Source organism: Muscardinus avellanarius (genome assembly GCF_963383645.1).
Source record: "Muscardinus avellanarius genome assembly, chromosome: 5".
In the NCBI taxonomy this organism is placed as follows: Eukaryota; Metazoa; Chordata; class Mammalia; order Rodentia; family Gliridae; genus Muscardinus; species Muscardinus avellanarius.
In genome coordinates, this window is record NC_137790.1 from 2,567,844 (window position 1) to 2,585,550 (window position 17,707).

At 46.0% G+C, this 17,707-nt stretch overlaps 1 protein-coding gene across 1 annotated transcript in view; it reads left to right on the top strand.

The window, feature by feature from the left end:
• HSF2BP (heat shock transcription factor 2 binding protein) overlaps positions 1 to 17,707 on the top strand; it is a gene marked incomplete at both ends in the record, with an annotated part of 102,501 nt that overhangs the window by 63,498 nt on the left and 21,296 nt on the right. The window contains one exon of the mRNA XM_080696193.1: positions 224 to 327. Within this exon, the coding sequence (XP_080552319.1) occupies positions 224 to 327 (104 nt within the window). The remainder of the gene's footprint in view (positions 1 to 223; positions 328 to 17,707) is intronic.

Below are 17,707 nucleotides of genomic sequence, written 5' to 3' on the forward strand. Positions count from 1 at the left end.
ATGCCATTGGTGAAGTTTCTTTTCTGTTCTTTGTAGCCTCACACAGATGCACACTGCTTTCACGTGCCTTTTGCATAATCTGTGTCCTGTTGAGCTGGCAGAGTTGGATGTCAGATGGGAGGAGGCCTCTAGATGCAGTTAGCATCCTTCAGGGTAGGCATGGAGATAGGGTAAAACACAGTAGGTGGCCTGTGTGTCAGCACCGTTTTCTTTTGTATTTCAGGTTAATGCTGATGTCCCTGTACAACGTGAGCATCAATTTGAAAGGCTTGAAGTACATCAGCGAGAGCCCTGGGTTCATCCCGTTGCTCTGGTGGCTTTTGAGCGGTAAGGGCTACACAGCTGTGCACGGTGCCTCTCAGGAGGAGGAAGTGTTGATGTATTAGGAAATAGAGTGGTCAGCTCACGATACCAGTCTTTAAAAAGTAACTTCAAATTGAGACAGTTCATCGCTATGCTAAGTGGTTCTGATCCTCAAGAATTGTCCCCCCCTTTTTTGTGATAGTAAGGAACAGACTCAGGAGCATTCTACCTCTGAGCTACAGCCCCAGCCCTTTTCCGTTTTTTGTTTTGAATCAGGTTCCCGCAAGGTTACTGAGAGTCTTGCTATGTTGCTAAGGCCGACTCGCAATCTGCATTCCTCCGTCTCAGCCTCCAAAGTCCTGGGACTGCAGACTTTATACCCCACACCTGGCAAGTATCTTTTGATTTATTTATGATTTACAGTGAGCTACGACATAGAAAAGGCTGTGGAAGGGCATCAAGCTGGGCATGGTGGTGCATGCCTATTGTCCTAGTTCTAGGGAGGTTGAGATGGGAGGGTCTCAGGTATGAGGCCAGGCTCAGCAACTGAGGGAGACTCAGCAACGTAGACCTGTTTCAGAATAAGCAAAACAGGGTGTGGCTCGGAGGTAGAAGGCCCTGGTCTCAACTCCTACAACACACACACACTCACAAAACAGCATCACCTGACCATTCCCTGTAATACAACAGTACTGTATGCTGGATATGTAAGAGAAGAACCATCATTAAGATTTTGGGTAAAAATTTGGAGGAAATTGTAGTTCTGAAGTTATATCTGTGTGTGTGTGTGTGTGTGTGTGTTTGTGTGTGTGTGTTTTAAAAATTTCATTTAAAAATTTTCATTTTTTTATGGTACTGGGGATTGAACTCATGGGGATTCTACTTCCGAGCTATACCCTCAGTTCTATTTTCTTTCTTTCTTTCTTTCTTTCTTTCTTTCTTTCTTTCTTTCTTTCTTTCTATCTATCTATCTATCTATCTATCTATCTATTTTTGTGTTACTGGGGATGGAACCCAGGGGCATTCTATAACCTCCAAGCTACACCCCCAGCCCTATTTTTTTATTCTTTATTTTGAAACAGGTCTCACTGAGTTGCAAAGGGCCTCACTAAGTAGTAGTTGAGTCTGTCTGCGAATAGCGATTCTTCTGTCTCAGCCTCCCAAATGCTGGGTTATTATTTATTTTGAAACAGATCTCACTAAGTAGCTGAGGCTGGCAGTGAGCCTGCAACCCTCCTGTCTCAGCCTCCCAAGTATTGGGATTGCAAGCGTGTGCCCCCATGCATAGCTAAAAAGAAAGAAAGAAAGAAAGAAAGAAAGAAAGAAAGAAAGAAAGAAAGAAAGAAGTTAAAACAAAAATTCATCTTAGCCGGGAGTAGTGGCACACGCTTGTAATCCCAGCATTTGGAAAGCTGAGATTGGAGGATCACTTTGGACAGCCTCATGTACATAGCGAGGCCCTTTGCAATTCAGTGAGACCCTGTTTCAAAAGTAAGAAGACTAAAAAATAGGGCTGAGGGTGTAGCTCAGAGGTACAGTGCCCCTGGGTTCCATCCCCAGTACTGCAAAAGAAAAAAAAAAATTTTTACTACCTCTGTTCCACTTTCTCCTTATTATCAACTAGCCTAAAATTTCATCCCAATTTCAAATGTGCAAAGAATTTGATTTGCCTTGTTTTTCAGATTTCGAGTCTCTACTTTTGAGCTTCAGTTTTACTTGGTGGTGTGAATACTTATGTTTCTAGTAGTTTTGTCAAGATATGATTGATATGTAAAAAGCTGCATATGTTAATATAAAAATGAGAAAGCTTTGATAGAAATATCTACATGACTAGGATAATAAATCCATTATTTTGTAACTCCTCTGTGGTCCCCCTCCTACTCTCTCATCCCTGCTTTCCAGAGAGCTATTTGTTTCCTTTTGAACTATAGTTTTGTTTTTATTTTCTATAAATTTATTTATTTATTTATTTATTTATTTATTTATTTATTGGTGGTACTGGGGATGGAACCCAGAGGCTTTGTACCTCCAGGCTATACTCCCAGACCTATTTTATACTTTACTTGGAAACAGGGTCTCACTAAGTTGCTGAGAGCCTCACTAAGTAGCTGAGGCTGGCTTCGAACCTGTGCGATCCTCCTGTCTTGGCCTCCCAAGCGCTGGGATTACAAGCGTGCACCACCACGCCCGGCTTATTTTCTACAATTTTAAATAAATAGAACTGTACAGTTTGTGTTCTTTGCACTTAACATAATTATTTTGAGATCACATTGTTGTATATATTAGTAGTTCATTACTTTTTGCTAAACAGTACTTCGTTATGGGGATGTACCTCAATTGGTGTGTTTGTTGGACCTTTGAGCTACCTCCAGCTTTGGGCTTTCACAGATATGGCTGCTGTGAGCATGCTTGTGTGGGGTCTTTGCATGGATGCATGCTTCCATTTCTCTTGGGAGTGGAGCAGCTGGGTTGTATGGTAGGTGTATATTGGTGTTTTTGTTTTGTTGTTTGCAGTGCTAGGGATTGAACCCAGGGCCAAGTGCATGAGAGGTAGGCACTCTGCCGCTGAGCTTCAGCCCCAGTCCTCTACATTAGTACGAAACTCCCAACTGTCTCCCAGAGTGGCTAACCTGTTCCATTTGTGGCATATCCTTGCTGGTGCTTGGTCCATCATTCTCTTTGGTTTTATACATTCTAGGAGGAAGGTAGTGGCACCACACTGTGGTTTAATTTGCTTTTTTTGTTATTACTAATGGTGTCAAGCATTCTTATGTGCTTGTTTGCCATCTAGATATCATCACTGATGAAATCTCTTATCTTTTGCTCTTATGAAGTATTGGGTTATTTCTTTCTTTGTTATTGAGAGTTCTTGTGTTCTGTATGAGTCCTGAGTCAGATACGTGGGAAAAACCATTTTCTCCCAGTTTGCGGCCTGTCTTTTGTTCTCTTAAGAGCATCTCTAAAACTCACAAGAGCTTGACTTTGGTAAAGTTTAATTTATACTTCTTTCTCTTCTCTGAGTCATGCTTTCTATTTAGAGTTCTTTGACGAAATCAAGGTCACAGGGTTTTCTAGTGCATCTTCTCCTAATTGTTTTATGGATTTGCAGTTTGCTTTTAGGCATAGGGTCCATTTGGAGTTGAGGCGTCTTGGTTCCTTTTGGATTAGGCTGTCCAGCTGGCCCAGTGCCGTTGGTTTGAGACTCTTCTTCTCTCTGGTGAACTGCGTTGGCTCCTGTGTTGACAATCCACTGTTAACCTACATGAAGGCTAATTGTGGATTCAGTTCTGTTTCACTGATCTAGTTTCAGATCATTATGCCAATACCATAGTGGATATCTTTTTTCTTGGTATTGGGTGTTGAACCCAAGGGCACTCTACCACTGAGGTACATCCCTGGTCCTGTATTTTTAAATTTTGAGACAGGATCTCACTAAGTTTCCTAGGCTGGCCTCACACCTACAATCCTCCTTCCTCGGCCTCCCAGTGACTTGGATTACAGGTGCATGCCAGCATGCCTGGCTCATCTTCATAGTCTTACTCAGATGTGTAAGCCCTCAGGTTTCTTTTTATTTCTCAAAGTTGTTTTGGCTGCGTATGCCCTTGGTCTTTTCATATGAATTTGAGAGTCAGCTTGTCATGTTCTATAAAAAAAAATTCCTGTTGGAATTGTAAATGGGATTCTGTTGAGCCAATAGTTTAGAGGAGAATTGACATTTTAGCTATATATAATTTTCCAGTCCACCAGCCCTAGTGTACATCCTTATTTATTCAGCTGCTGCTGGGACACAGAGGTCTCTTCTGTGTCCCTGTGTCCTAGAAGCAGAGGAAGGAACCTCCTCAGTGTCTCTTTTCAGGGCTGTGTATAGAGTGAACACCCTTGGATGTAGCGGTATTGTCTCCCCCTCCCCAGGAAAGGATGGGCTTGCTTATACTTTGGTGATAAAGATACCGTCTCCCTCCAGGGCACAGGCCATTATAAGGGATTTGGCCTCCCTGTGCGTAGTCCTCTGCTGTGCTGCAGCTGTGGCATGTGTGTGCCCTGTGGCACCGGGTCTTGAACAGGCACAAATGCTCACAGGCCATGGCTGTGAGTAAAAAGACTCTTTGTCGCAGACTAAAGAGCTCGCATCTTCTGCCAGCATCCACCAAACGTGTTTAGCTTACAAGTAGACCTTCCATCACTTAAGGGCTGGTGAGGGCTTTGTGTGTGGTCTGATGATGCTCCCCTGCCAGGGCTGAGTGCTTGACCAAACGTGTTTTCTCTTGGGAATCATGCAGTCAGAGGTGGTTCCTGGACCTGACCTACAAGGTGGTCAGGCAGCTGGTGCCAATTGGTGGGGGGCAGCGGAGGAGAGAACAGTTAAATTATAAGACCTTACTCAAGCACCAGGCACTGGTTCAGGGTCATGGTACGTGCTCACGGGACCCTGTGAGGTGTTTTTGTTTCTGTGTTATAGACGAGGAGGCCGAGCACGTGGAAGTGACTGTTAGCTTGCACGAGGTTAGTACCTATGTAGTCTTGGAGCTAGAGTTTGAACCCTGACTGCTTATTCACCCCTCCCCCTAACTATACTGTGGGCTGCTGCTCAGTGGGCAGTATCCAGGGATGGAACTCCTAATTCTGGGTGACAGTGCATCTTAGTTGCCATTATGCAGGAACAGTTGCCCTAAAACCATACACCAACTCTTTTTAGGCTAGCTTGTAGCCAGCGATCCCTTGGCCTTCCTCAGGTTATTTACAAGAGGAAGGGCTCAGGTAAATGTTCTCTGTGGCCCCTCTATGGTGAGAGAAAACTCAAATGCATGCAGCTTTGTCAACAGCAAGCGGCTCAGGTGTGTGAGTTCCTGAACTCATCAGGTCCTGTTCTGTGAGGAGTGGGTACTTCCTGCTCACATCTGGGGTCACAGACAATGCAGGGTGGTGGCTGTCTTCATGCAGCGCTTTGCTTCTGGGGCATGCCGGACTTTCTTACCCACAAATACAATGACCAGTTCCTTCAACACAGTGAGTATTCCTATACCCTCAAATCCATCGCAAGGTCCTCTTACTCGTATCTTTAGAATCCTTCTTCCTAAAGTCAAACAAAGCAAAGTCTGCTCAAGTTCAAGATGTATGACCACTGAGTTAGGTGGAATTACTTTAAAATTTAAATTTGTTTCAGAATTTGGCTTGTATTTTAGAACGGTAAATATGTATTTTATTATAGAAAACAGCTCCCTGAAGAATACTGTGTGCTTCTCTGTGCTTGGTGGTAATGCTTCTGTCTTCAGAGCGAGACCCGGAGGGTGGCTTAGGACTAACAGAGAATGTGGAATGTGCTTCCTTCCCTCCTTTGCTTTTAGGGAGGTCTGGTTATGAATATCTGCCAGACAAAGAACCCATTCTCAGTTTCTAAAGGTCTGGAGAAAAAGGTCTCATCACCCCTCTCAGTAGTCAGTTTCTATATCAGTATCTCCTGTTAGGGAATTTGATATATTTAAAGAATGCAGGCTTTAGACTCATTAAACTCAGATTTGAATCATAGCTTTCCTACTTGTGAAATTACTAACCTTTTAGAATCTGCTTTTTCTGATTTGTAAAGTAGGAATTTCTATCTCTAAAGTCTTAACACTTAATATAGTAGATATTAAATAGGTGTTAGTTTTTCTCATTCTAATCTAAATATCTCATGCTGCTGTGGAAGCTCATTTCCTTTTATTTTGTTTGATCTAGATGAGTTTCTTTTGATCATGTAGCCCTCTCTGATTCAGGGAACAAGGCCAGCTGTTAATCATCCTGACGGACCGTCTCATTCCTACTACCCTTCGCTGCGTTTCACTTCCTTCCTTATTCTTCTACGTGGCTGGCTTTTCCCAGGCTTGGTACAGATTCTTCACATTCCTCTTAAGCCACAGAACTGGCATAGAGCACTAGCAAATAGCTGGTGGGGACAGAGTGTATTAGGATGGTGACCATATGTTATGTAACTGCTAATGCATACTAGTGTTATAATCCACTTACAGCTGGTGCTGTCACAGGGAGGAAATGACTGTGAGTTGGGTCCAGGAGTGCTCACAGAGAGTGAGAGAAGAACTTAACTCGGGACCGGTGGGGCCATGGCTTAAGTGACAGAAGAGAATTGGGTCAGAGATTATTTCAGAAAGCAAGGGGGAACACATTGAAGGGAGAATGTGAGCCATCTCAAGAGAGATGCCTTTGGATAAAGCAAGGCGTGTGCCTTCCAGGGAGAATGAGGGCTACCTCCAGAGTGAGAGGTGTACATTGGGGGCCCAGATCTTCTTTGAAAGAAGGCCGGGCTGGCTGAGTATGAGGATAGGCAGGTGCATGAGGATGCCGTCTGCCTGGGGTCCCATGACGGCTCATGGTGTATGCTCATTTCCTGGACCCTGGACAGGCCTCCGCTTTCTGATGTGTAGATATGCTGGACAGTCACGATAGCATAGCTCTCTTGCTTACACTGTTTGTGGGTGGGATAATTAGCAGGCACAAGGTAGTTATCATAAGTGAGTGAATTTCCAGTAACTCCAAGGTTGTGAGTGGAGCTGTGTAGATTTCCCAGGAATTTGAAACTGCTTGGCAGGGAAGGTGCAAGGAACTTTAGTGCAAGGCCTTCACACAGAGCTTTGTTGTCACTGCCTTCCATGTGTCTCCTTTCTACTTCTTGCTTTGATTTCTTCTGTCCTGCGTCTGCTCATTTCTTGCCTCTGTTTATGGACTGGACGGCATGGGCACTCCCGCTCCATCTTCCACCTCCTTGGCCTCTCTGAATGATGGCAAGCATTGGCCAGACTTGTGCCTGTGGCCCACGCCTCTGTCCAGCTCCCTGTGTGCACATGCTGCTCTCACTTGACATCTCCAAGTGGACGTCTAGTGGACATGAACTGTGTTCGGACTAGTCCTCCCCACACCAACTTTTCCCTAATCTTCCCAGTGTCTGTTGATTGCAACTCTAGTTTTCTAATTTCTCAGGCCATTAAATACCTGCCAGTGACATTGTTGTTGTTGTTTGTGGTTCTGGGGATTGAACCCAAGGTCATTCACATCTCAGTTCTACCCCCAGCCCTTTTTATTTTGGAACAGCATCTCACTAAGTTGCAGAGGGTCCTGCTAAGTGCTGAGGCTGGCGGTGATCGCGCAGTCCCCCTCCTCAGCCCTCAAGGGCCTCCAGTGGCTCTTGACGGCTCTTTTCTTTCCTTCTCTCCCTCCCTCCCTCCCTTCCTTTCTTTTTTCTTTTTCTTTTTGTGGTACTCGGGATTGAACTCAGGGAATTCTACTTCCGAGCTACACTGTCGGCCCTTTCTTATTTTTTGTTTTGAAACAGGGTCTGGCTGAGTCACCAAGAGTCTTGGTGTGTTGCTGAGGTAGTCTTTGAACCTGTGATCCTCCTGTCTCAGCCTCTCAAGTACTGTGATTACAGGCTAGTGCCACTATACCTGGCTCTGAGTTCACATCTTAAAATCCTAAAGGCATGGCCAAACAGTATCAGAAAAGGCAAGAACAATAATAGGTTTGCATCATCAGACCTGAAGAAGGTTTTAGAAATGAGGATTAGTAGGCCACTATAAAATAAGCAGGCTTCAGATAATGAAATAACATGGGCTGGGTGCAGCTCAAGGTAGAGTGCTTGTCTAGCACCTCTTAGGCCCTGGTACCATTCTCAGCACCCAGGGGAGCCAGATACCTAGAGTAGATTAACATGAATAAAGAGCAGAGGTTATAGAAATGACTGGGCAGGTCTGAGAAAGATCAAAGGGTTATCATGGGTTAGTCGTGATTATACATTTTATTTTTATTTATTTATTTTTGGTGGTACTGGGGATGGAACCCAGGGGCCTTCTATCTCTGGGCTATACTCCCAGACCTCTTTTATATTTTATTTGGAAACAGGGTCCCACTAAGTAGCTGAGGCTGGCTTTGAACCTGCATGATCCTCCTGTCTCAGCCTCCCAAGCGTGGAGATTACAAGCGGGCGCCACCACGCCCGGCTTCTTTGGTCTTTTTGATATGTCAGTTACTGCCTCAGGAATGTTAAAATCTCCCTAATCGTGGGGGATTTGTGAATATTTTCTTATACTTAAGTTTTTCTCTTTTATTTTGAGACTATGTTAGGAGGTATATATACCAGCCCTACTTTATTTTTTTATTTTGAAACAGGGTCTCATTGAGTTGTGGAAGGCCTCACTAAGTTGCTGGGGCTGGCTGTAAACCTGCAATCCTCCTGTATCAGCCTCCCAGATACGAGGATTAAAGAAATACACCACCACACCCAGCAAATTCCTGGTATTTTAAGACTACTATATATAACTACTATATATATTGTCATTCTAGAAAGTTACTTTTTTTGTGTGTGTGTGTGTGGTTCTGAGGATGGAACCCAGGAGCATTCTCCCTCCGAGCTACACTCCCAGCCCTATTTTTTTATTCTTTATTTTGAAACAGGGTCTCACTGAGTTGCAAAGGGCCTCACTAAGTAGCTGAGGCTGCCCTTGAACTGTGATCCTTCTATCTCAGCCTCCCAAACACACAGCTCTGGTTGATTTTAATATAGGTCACAAATACATAATAGTTGTAATAATAATTCTGTCTTATGAATTCTACATTATTCTTTAAGGATAGTTATCACTGAGTGTTTTTTATTGACTCACTGATGAAAGATCTGGATGCTTGGGGTTATTGTCCTGTGTAAGGTTACTAAACTTTAGCTAATTAAATTTTTCATATGATTTGTAAGCCTGCCAGCTGTGAACACAGTCTACTGATGGCAATCTTAGTTATGTAACATCTTGGAAAACATTTTTTTTTTTTTTTTGGTGGTACTGGGGGTGGAACCCAGAGGCTTTCTACCTCCGGGCTATACTCCCAGACCCATTTTATATTTTATTTGGAAACAGGGTCTCACTAAGTTGCTGAGAATCTCACTAAGTAGCTGAGGCTGGCTTCGAACCTGTGTGATCCTCCTGTCTCAGCCTCCCAAGCGCGGGGATTACAAGTGTGCGCCACCACGCCTGGCTTGGAAAACATTTCTATTCAGATGTCATAAAACACTTTACAAAGGGGAAAATTCGGGAGTTAGTGTATATGAAATATTTGTTGGGAATTTCTCTTGGATATCAATATACTATTTTAAGTATTAAAGCTAGAGAAAAATGTGTCCTGAGGCCATGTGGTTCCAGAGGAGGTTCAAGTTAGAACTAGAAAGTACATAGCTGGAGCATCCCCCCTTTCTGTCACAAACTGAATGTCCTGCCAGGCCACAAAGACTCGGGTCAAGCAGAAGCTGCCAGGGCCCACGCCGGGGAGGCACCCCACCCATGTGGTCTTGGTCTGGGAGGTTGCAGGAGAGTTCTGCTGTTACGTTAGCGCTGCAGGGCTCTTCAAAGCCTTCTGAATAGTTGCTTCACACCGTGACACTCACACTGTGGACCCCACTTTGTGTGACCTGGGAGCACATTAGAGTGGAGAAGCAGTACAGTTCTTGGGCCTGTTGTGGCCTGTACTAGGCTCACAGTGCCTTGCTGCCGTGGTGTATGGGGTTGCCCCTGTGGGATGGATACTGCAGTGGCGAATCCAGCATCCTCTCTCCTCTTCCTCTGTTCTGACAGGACTCAGCTGTATTCAGGATTGGTGGGTGAGGAGGAAAAGTGGAGGGAGAAAAAAAGACACACACACACACACACACACACACACACACACCCACCCACCTGTGCCCTGGTATTTATGGTGAGGTCTCCATCCCTATGTCTGGGGTTTAATTGGTCTGGCATGGAGCCCAGGACTCAGAGTATTCTCAAATGTGAGGTAGGTTTGAGAATGAGCAGTTTGAGCTAGCCACGGCAGTCCTGGTACTACACCAGTGATTGGTGGGGGTTTAAGGTATAATCTGGTCAGTGCATGGCATTCCTCTGTAGAAACCAGAGGTGGGCACATGTCCAGAGCTAGGCACGTGTCCTTGGTCACATGTACATGAGGTGGATGTGAAACAGATGAGTTAGACTTGAGTTGCATACATCATGTGTAAAATTCCAGAATCTGAAAGAATCTGAAATCTAAAACACTTCTGGGTCCCAGCATTTCAGATGAAGGGTACTGTGCCTGGGTGCTTTGCAGACTCACTGATTTTAAGTCCCGGGTGCCCCGTGTTGTGTTTGTGTGGTGAACAGTGATGGAAGCACACGTGGATGCCCACTGCTCAGGTATCACACAGTATCACTGGACGAAAGCCTTCCTTCCTGCATCTCATTTAACCTTCACAATAGCTAGAGACACTGAGGCTTGTAGCAGTGCGGAGGCCTCCAAGGCAAGTGGTGGAGCTTTAGCAGGCATGACCTAAATGCATAGTTATGGGCAAGTTGATGCTGTGGACAGCCAGGAAGCTGCAAAACAAATGGCTGCCAGCTTCTTTTCCACTTGGGAATTTAAGTCACTGTGTTCTGGTCCCAGGAGGGTGGTCTCACATCTGATACTGATATCCTAACCTGCTGTTGGAGAGGGAGATTTGAAAATACTTTTGAGCTATAGTTTAAATATCATTAGGCCTACTGCCGACTTTCAGTCTGCCCTAATCTTGGCTGCTATTTTAACTGTAGTAGGATGACAGATGTCTTTAGGAATTGTCTGAGTTCATAGCAGGATCCCAACACTAGCTCACTCTCTTGTCCTGTTGAGTCTATTAAGATGTACTTCCTATGTATTTGGCAGGGTTACTTGACAGCAGTGTGTTTTGTGCTTTTGTGTGTGTGTGTGGGGGGGTTAAAGAGATCTTCCCTCAATAAAAATGTAGTAATGTGCATGAAAGCTCTAAGTAGAAAATTGCTTGTCAGATATAAGTTATTTTCACCATCTCCTTCTGGAAGGAATCAGGCCATCCAAGGGTGGCCGGGCCTGCAGTCTGTCCCTCAGGAGTTAGGCGTCAGTTCTTGCCTTCTTGCAGCTGGAGAGAGAGGAGGGAGCCTGGCAGCTTGAGTGAAAGGTGTAATTCTCGGTGGCAGGTTTCTGGCTTCTTCTGTGGAAATGTGCAGGCTTTGAAATGAATTGCCTTATTCTCAGCATGAAGAGACAGTGGCGCGGTACCCTGAAAGATGAGCATGCTCCTGCACCCGGAGGAGGCAGAGTGCCTCCACATTGGACCTCACGGTAGACCCAATACCCTGTTATCAGAACTGTGGTGTAGATGCCCTATAGCATTTGAGAAAGACCACGTGTGGTGTTCACATACTAGCCCACTCTTACCAAGCTTGTGTCTCTTCCCCCGTGCCATACTGGATTTCTAAGTGAATCCTGCATTTAACTTGAAATGTAAAAATGTGTACGGCCTCCATTTAAATAGATGACTTGTGACTCTGAGGGTTCTGTTTGCCTGCGGTATTTCTGTTACGGTTCCTGACATCTGCATGCGTGAATGTGTTTTGACATGTGTTGAAGTGGGACGACTCTGGTTGCAATGCAGGCTCTGCACATCCATCAGGGCTGACCCATCTGCCACGGCAGTTGTGCTTTAGAAAAGGCGCAAACCCCTCATTGGGCTGAGTAGCACCCTTTCACTTCCCTCTGTGATCTGCCATCTACAGTATCATTTTGAAAAGTCGAGAAGTGATTTTGGAAGGGGAAGTGAGGAGTCGTTGCTAGAGTGAAATTCAGAAACAGATGAGCCTGTGGAAGAAGCCAAGAGGCTACAATCCATTACAAGAGGGTTGTAGTTTTATATAAAGGTGGAAGAAATAGTGTCTTTTTTGGATTTTGGAAAGAAAAAACTAGAAATATAAGTAGTCTACTATAGAAAGTTATTCTAGTCCATCTGCTATCTATCTAAATGGTTAGATGTGTTCCTAGACCTTCCGAATCCAACTTGCAGCTGCTTTCAAGGGAGCCTTCCCAAGTTCCCATCCTGGTGTCTGAGTAGCCCTCCTTCACGTGCCATCCATAGTGCATGCATGGTACAGAGGAGTCAGCTTTGCACTGCTGATGGCCACTTGTCAGCCTCGCACGTTGTGCTGGAGGTACCGACTAGTGGGAGGACTGGCACAGAGTCCTGTTCTTTTGTATTCCTCAGAGCTCACAGCTGGAGCTCTGTGTCCTCTCTGCACTCTGCTGCCTAGGAGGGCACTTCACCTGCCCCATGGGTGGAGGGCCAGGGAAGGGCCTCAGCAGGCCAGGACCCAGGAAGAAGCTGGCCTTGTTCACTTCTTGCATGGTGTGAGCAGGCCCTGAGATTTTGACTCTTGGCTGGAAAGATAAGGGGAGCCAGGAGAGGTGGCCAGAAGGACTCTCCAGGTCAGATCCACCTGCAAGGACTTGGCTGGCACTGGCACTCAGAGCTGAGTAGGCTGTGGTCAGAGCTCATTCTGTCTTTATGTAAGTGGGAGGACCAGGGCAGCAGCAGCTGAGATGCGGCATGTGGCTGGATCAAGGTACTTTTAAAAGGAGAGGGAACTGGGCGGGGGGTCTTATGCTCAAGATCTAGAGATTTGTAGGGAAGGCAAGACTGAAGTGAGCTGGATTTGGATAGAACAGAGCACAAGGTGAGAGGTACAGCAGCTGCCATGGTTTTGGTGTGTCCTCTGTGCTGAGCCCCACTTTGTGCACCTCTGCCTTGTTGCAGTTCTGAGCCACCTAGGGCGAATGCCGGGGAGAAGGGACACCAGTAAGGACCGAATGCACAGCAGGTGTGCTAAAGAGTAGCAGGGGGTCCCCGTGAGTATGGCCTGGGGATTATATATGGTTGGCTGTAAGCATGGAACTGGTTTCTCCAGAGGGGCTTTCCTAAGTCCTTCTTTTTCTTTTTCCTCCCTCCTCCCTTGTTTATCCTTCTCTCTGTTTTAAAAACAGTTCTTAAATGAGGACAGTGTACTTAGAAATACAAAATAATATAAATGAAGCTCAGAGAGTGATCTTGAAGGACAATTAGTTAACAGCCTCACATGCTGGGATTTGCTGCAGCCAGAAACCCCGTGCTTCTCCCTCCCTCCCCCACTGCATGGCGTATTGGAGCATTACATAGCAAAGTGAGCTTGGCGTGCTGTTCAGGAGGCCCACCTTGCTGTGTGCAGTGCCATCGTTCATGCTTGTCGCCATGTTAGAAAGGTTCTTAGCACATTGGTGTTTGAGGCCTGACCATTCTTTGTTGTGGGCTGTCTTATGGATTGTAGGGTGTTGAGCAGCACGCTACGCACACTTGGTGCCAGTAGCACTTTCTCATTCGTGAGGGCTAAAAATATCCCCTGAGCAGCAAATCCTGCCCCGGGGGAGAGCCAGTGCTCTGTGGTGCTCCAGGTGCCGCGGTGTGAACAGTTTGCTTACCATGCATGTGTGGATGCAGTTAGAATTGTTCCTAGGTTTGGGCTATTACAGATCATCTTGCTCCACACATTTCTGTAGCTCCTTTTGGTAAACCTGTCCATACTTGCCCTTTGAGCATATCTTTAAGAAGGGACATTTTGGATTTGTGGAATTGCATGTCTTCCACTGTAGAAGCTTATGCTAGGCCATTTCTCAGAATGACTGTATAAAGTGTAAACTTTTACCATTTCTTGTCATTCTCACAAACACCTGGTACTGCCATTTTTCTTCACCACAGCCAGTGTGATGTGGTGGAGTGTTATTTGGTTTTAATTTACATTTCTTTGATGAGTTCTGTAATTGAGCACCTTTTTCCCTGTGTTTTCTGGTCATTTGAATGTCTTCTTTTGTCAAGTTGTGTTTAAACCTTGTGTCTGTTTTTGTTAGGTTGTCCAAATTTTAAAATTTGAATACTGGCTGGGCGTGGTGGCACACGCTTGTAATCCCCGCGCTTGGGAGGCAGAGACAGGAGGATCGCGCAGGTTCGAAGCCAGCCACGCGCGCTGGCTTAGGAGACCCTGTTTCCAAATAAAAATGTAAAAACAGGTCTGGGAGTGTAGTCCGGAGGTAGAAGGGTTTCCAGGAACCCCAGTACCACCCCCCCAAAAAAAATTTTGAGTACTGGATTTTTAATTTTATTAAAATTGCAAATGTATTTGGCCACTCCATGTCTTGTTATGTATCTTTTAGTCAGCACTGTCCCTGCTATGACCCAATAAGCCTGACACACACAATTTAGAGAAGGAAGATTTATTTGCTCACAGTTCTTGAGATTTCAGAGCTTCAGTCCATCTCAGGCCAGGTCTGCAGAGCTCAGGGCATGGTGGTGGGAGGCAGAGGGGAGACAGTAAGGGCTCTGCTCTCACACCATGGACCATGGAGGTTATAAGCAAGAGAGGGAGCAAGGGAGGAGGGACTACATAAACCCAAGGCCCCACCCCAGGGACCCTCCTCATCCAAGCCCACCTCCAACATGGTTGCCTCATTGCCATGAGGCACGGGGGGCATTCTAAATTCAAACTATACAACACCCCACTTCTGGTTCCCAAACCTCACAGCCATCTTACAATGTAAAATACTATCTCCAAGTTTTCCATAATATTTTTTTGTGTGTGTGGTATTGGGGGTGGAACCCGGGGGCATTCCACCTCCGAGCTACACCCCTACCCCTATTTTTTCTTCTCTATTTTGAAACAAGGTCTCGCTGAGTTACAAAGGGCCTAAGTAGCAGAGGCTATCTGCAAAACCCGATCCTCCTGTCTCAGCCTCCTGAATGCTGGGATTATAAACATGCACTACCATGCCTAACCACAGTCTTAATAGTTCTAGCATTGCTTAGAATCCCAAGTCCAAAGTCTCCTCTGAGATTCAAGGTAAACTCTTGACTGTGAATCCCTGTAAAATAAAAAAAAAACAAGTTACATGCCGGGCGTGGTGGCGCACGCTTGTAATCCCAGCACTTGGGAGGCTGAGAAAGGAGGATCGCACAGGTTCGAAGCCAGCCTCAGCTACTTAGTGAGGCTCTCAGCAACTTAGTGAGATCCTGTTTCCAAATAAAGTATAAAAAAATAGGTCTGGGAGTATAGCCCGGAGGTAGAAAGTCTCTGGGTTCCACTTTCAGTACCACAAAAAACTAAAAGCAAGCGAGGTGCACCTAGAGTACAGTGGTGCAGAGTAGTATACATTTGCATTCCAAGCAGGAGGAGCAGGGCCGTAAGAAAAAGGAATGGAACCAAAATAGGATCAAAGCCAGTGGGCGGGCACCTAACCCTGCAGCCTGGGCACCCAGGGCATGTGGTGGTGAAACGGAGTCTCCAGAGGGTTTGGCCGCCTGCCCTGTGGCCTGGTTACTGCAGTCGGCAGCACACTGGCTCTCCTGCCTGTCTCCATGACTCACGGCCCGCAGCCTTTCCTCGTGGTTGTTCCACATTTCTGACATTTCTAAATCTCAGGGGTTTTCCTTATGACATTGGGTTCACCGTAGCTTCGCAAATTGCTTGCTTTGGGCCTGCTTGCAGCGATTACGACCCTGCTACACATTGCATGGCTTCCTAGGCCTTCCTTTGAAACCTGGGGGAAAGATGCCATGATCCCTTTTTCTCAGCAAAGTCAGTGTTTATGAGCACCAAGTCAGCTGCAAGCAGGAATGGTACTTACTGTTGCTGGGCTCTCTTCACTCAGCCGCCACCAGGCTGCCTCACTCATGGCCACCACTGGGCCTCTGCATCACAGCCACCACTGGCTCTTGGTTTTCAGGGATCTGAACTCAGGCTTGAACTTCCCCAACCACATTGCTTTCTTTTTTCCTGTGCAAAACATTTGACCTCCCTTTAGCCATTTCATTGTATTCCTTAACACCATCTCTCTGGGGCTTAGCTTTAAACATATCAATATCCATAATGCAGTCTGGACACTCACTTTTGAGATTTTCTCTGACAGCTTAGTCAGTCCATCATCCTTTAAATTTGACTTTACACAAAGTCTCAGATCAGCTGAGGGTGAGTTCTTTGCCAGAATATAACACAGGTGGAACCTGCTTCATTCTCCTATGGGTTCTCTTTGCTTTCTGAAATCTCCTGAGCCCAATCTCTGTCACCCATCTTTTTAGTCACATTCTGGCCCTTCCAACTCTCCCTTGCAACATAGTCCCAAAGACTCAAAAAATGGTCTTACTTAGAGTAATGACACCACTCCTTTGATACTAACTTCTGTTTTAGTCAGCATTTCACTGCTGTAAGCCTGACCACACACAAGAAGGGAGAAGAAGGGAGATTACTTGTTTACAGTTCTGGAGATTTCAGGGTTCAGTCCGTGTCAGCCTGGTCTGTGGAGCTCAGGGCTTGGCAGTGGGCAACAGAGAAGGGTAAGAGCAAGGGCTCTGCTCTCACACCACAGAGGCCGGACGCAGGAGAGAAAGCACGGGGAGGGGCCGTGTGTAGTTTCCAGCCCCACCCCAGGGCCCTCGTCAACCACGCCACACCTTCAGCCTGGCTGCCTTGTTCCCTTGAAGGGTTGGGACGTTCTAAATTCACACCACAACACCATCCTAATGGTAGGTTCGTCTTCTGTGACTAGGCCCTCCCCACTTCAGTGTAGTCGGGTGCTTTACTGTATCCTGTTCAGGAAGTATCTGCTGGCTTCAAGGTCATGAATGTACTCACCTTATTCTTTGAGCAGGCGTCACATTTGCCATTTGTTTTAGGAGCAGCCTTCCTGCTCTGTGTGCATGCGTGTGGCAGGGTCAAGGCAACTGTTTTCCCCGGTGACATCCTTGCTAGTGCCATTGCTGAGAGGCCGTCCTTCCCACTGCTCAGCAGTGGCCTCTGACGGCTGCCCATATGCCAGGGGAGGATTTCTGGGCTCTCCAGCCGTTCCTCTTGTTTCCGTCCTCCTCTAACACACACAGTTGGTATCCAAAATGGGCCTTGTTTTTCTTGAAGGTAGCTCTCACTGTTGCTGTCTTTCTGCCATCGATTGACATGTTAATCTGTCCGTCACATCCCACAGAGGAAGCTGTCTCAGTTTTTATTGAAATTGCCTTGAATTGTAGGCTGACATCTTTATGAAGCCTTGAGACGTCTAGTACATGACATGATAACGTCTCTTCACTATCTGGGCTGTCTGTCTTTCTTTTAACAGGTACTGTGTTCCCTGCAGAGGGGTCTTAAATGTCTTTAATCAAGTTTACTCCTAGTAAGTAGCAGTCTTCCTCCTTTCCAGTGACATAATTAGAAATGAGCCTTTCACCAGACTCTGTCAGTCACTTAGCACATCTACGAGTGTCTGCCCCCCTCTGGGCCAGGGCCTGTGGTAGGCACTGGGGAGGACATTAGCAGCCAAGAATGCCCACGTCTGCCTTCATGGAGAAAGATGGCAGAGACAATAAATCCATGAAATATACCATGCGTCCTGTGATACTTAATGCCATTGAAAAGGTGAGGAAGGAGGTGGGAGGCTGGCTCTTGTGTTTTAATTTTAAGGTGGTCATGAGAAGCCACCAGGACCTGCAGAAAGACCTGGAAAGAGGAGCTTGTTCGCTCGCAGGATGTCTAAGGAGGTGAACTCT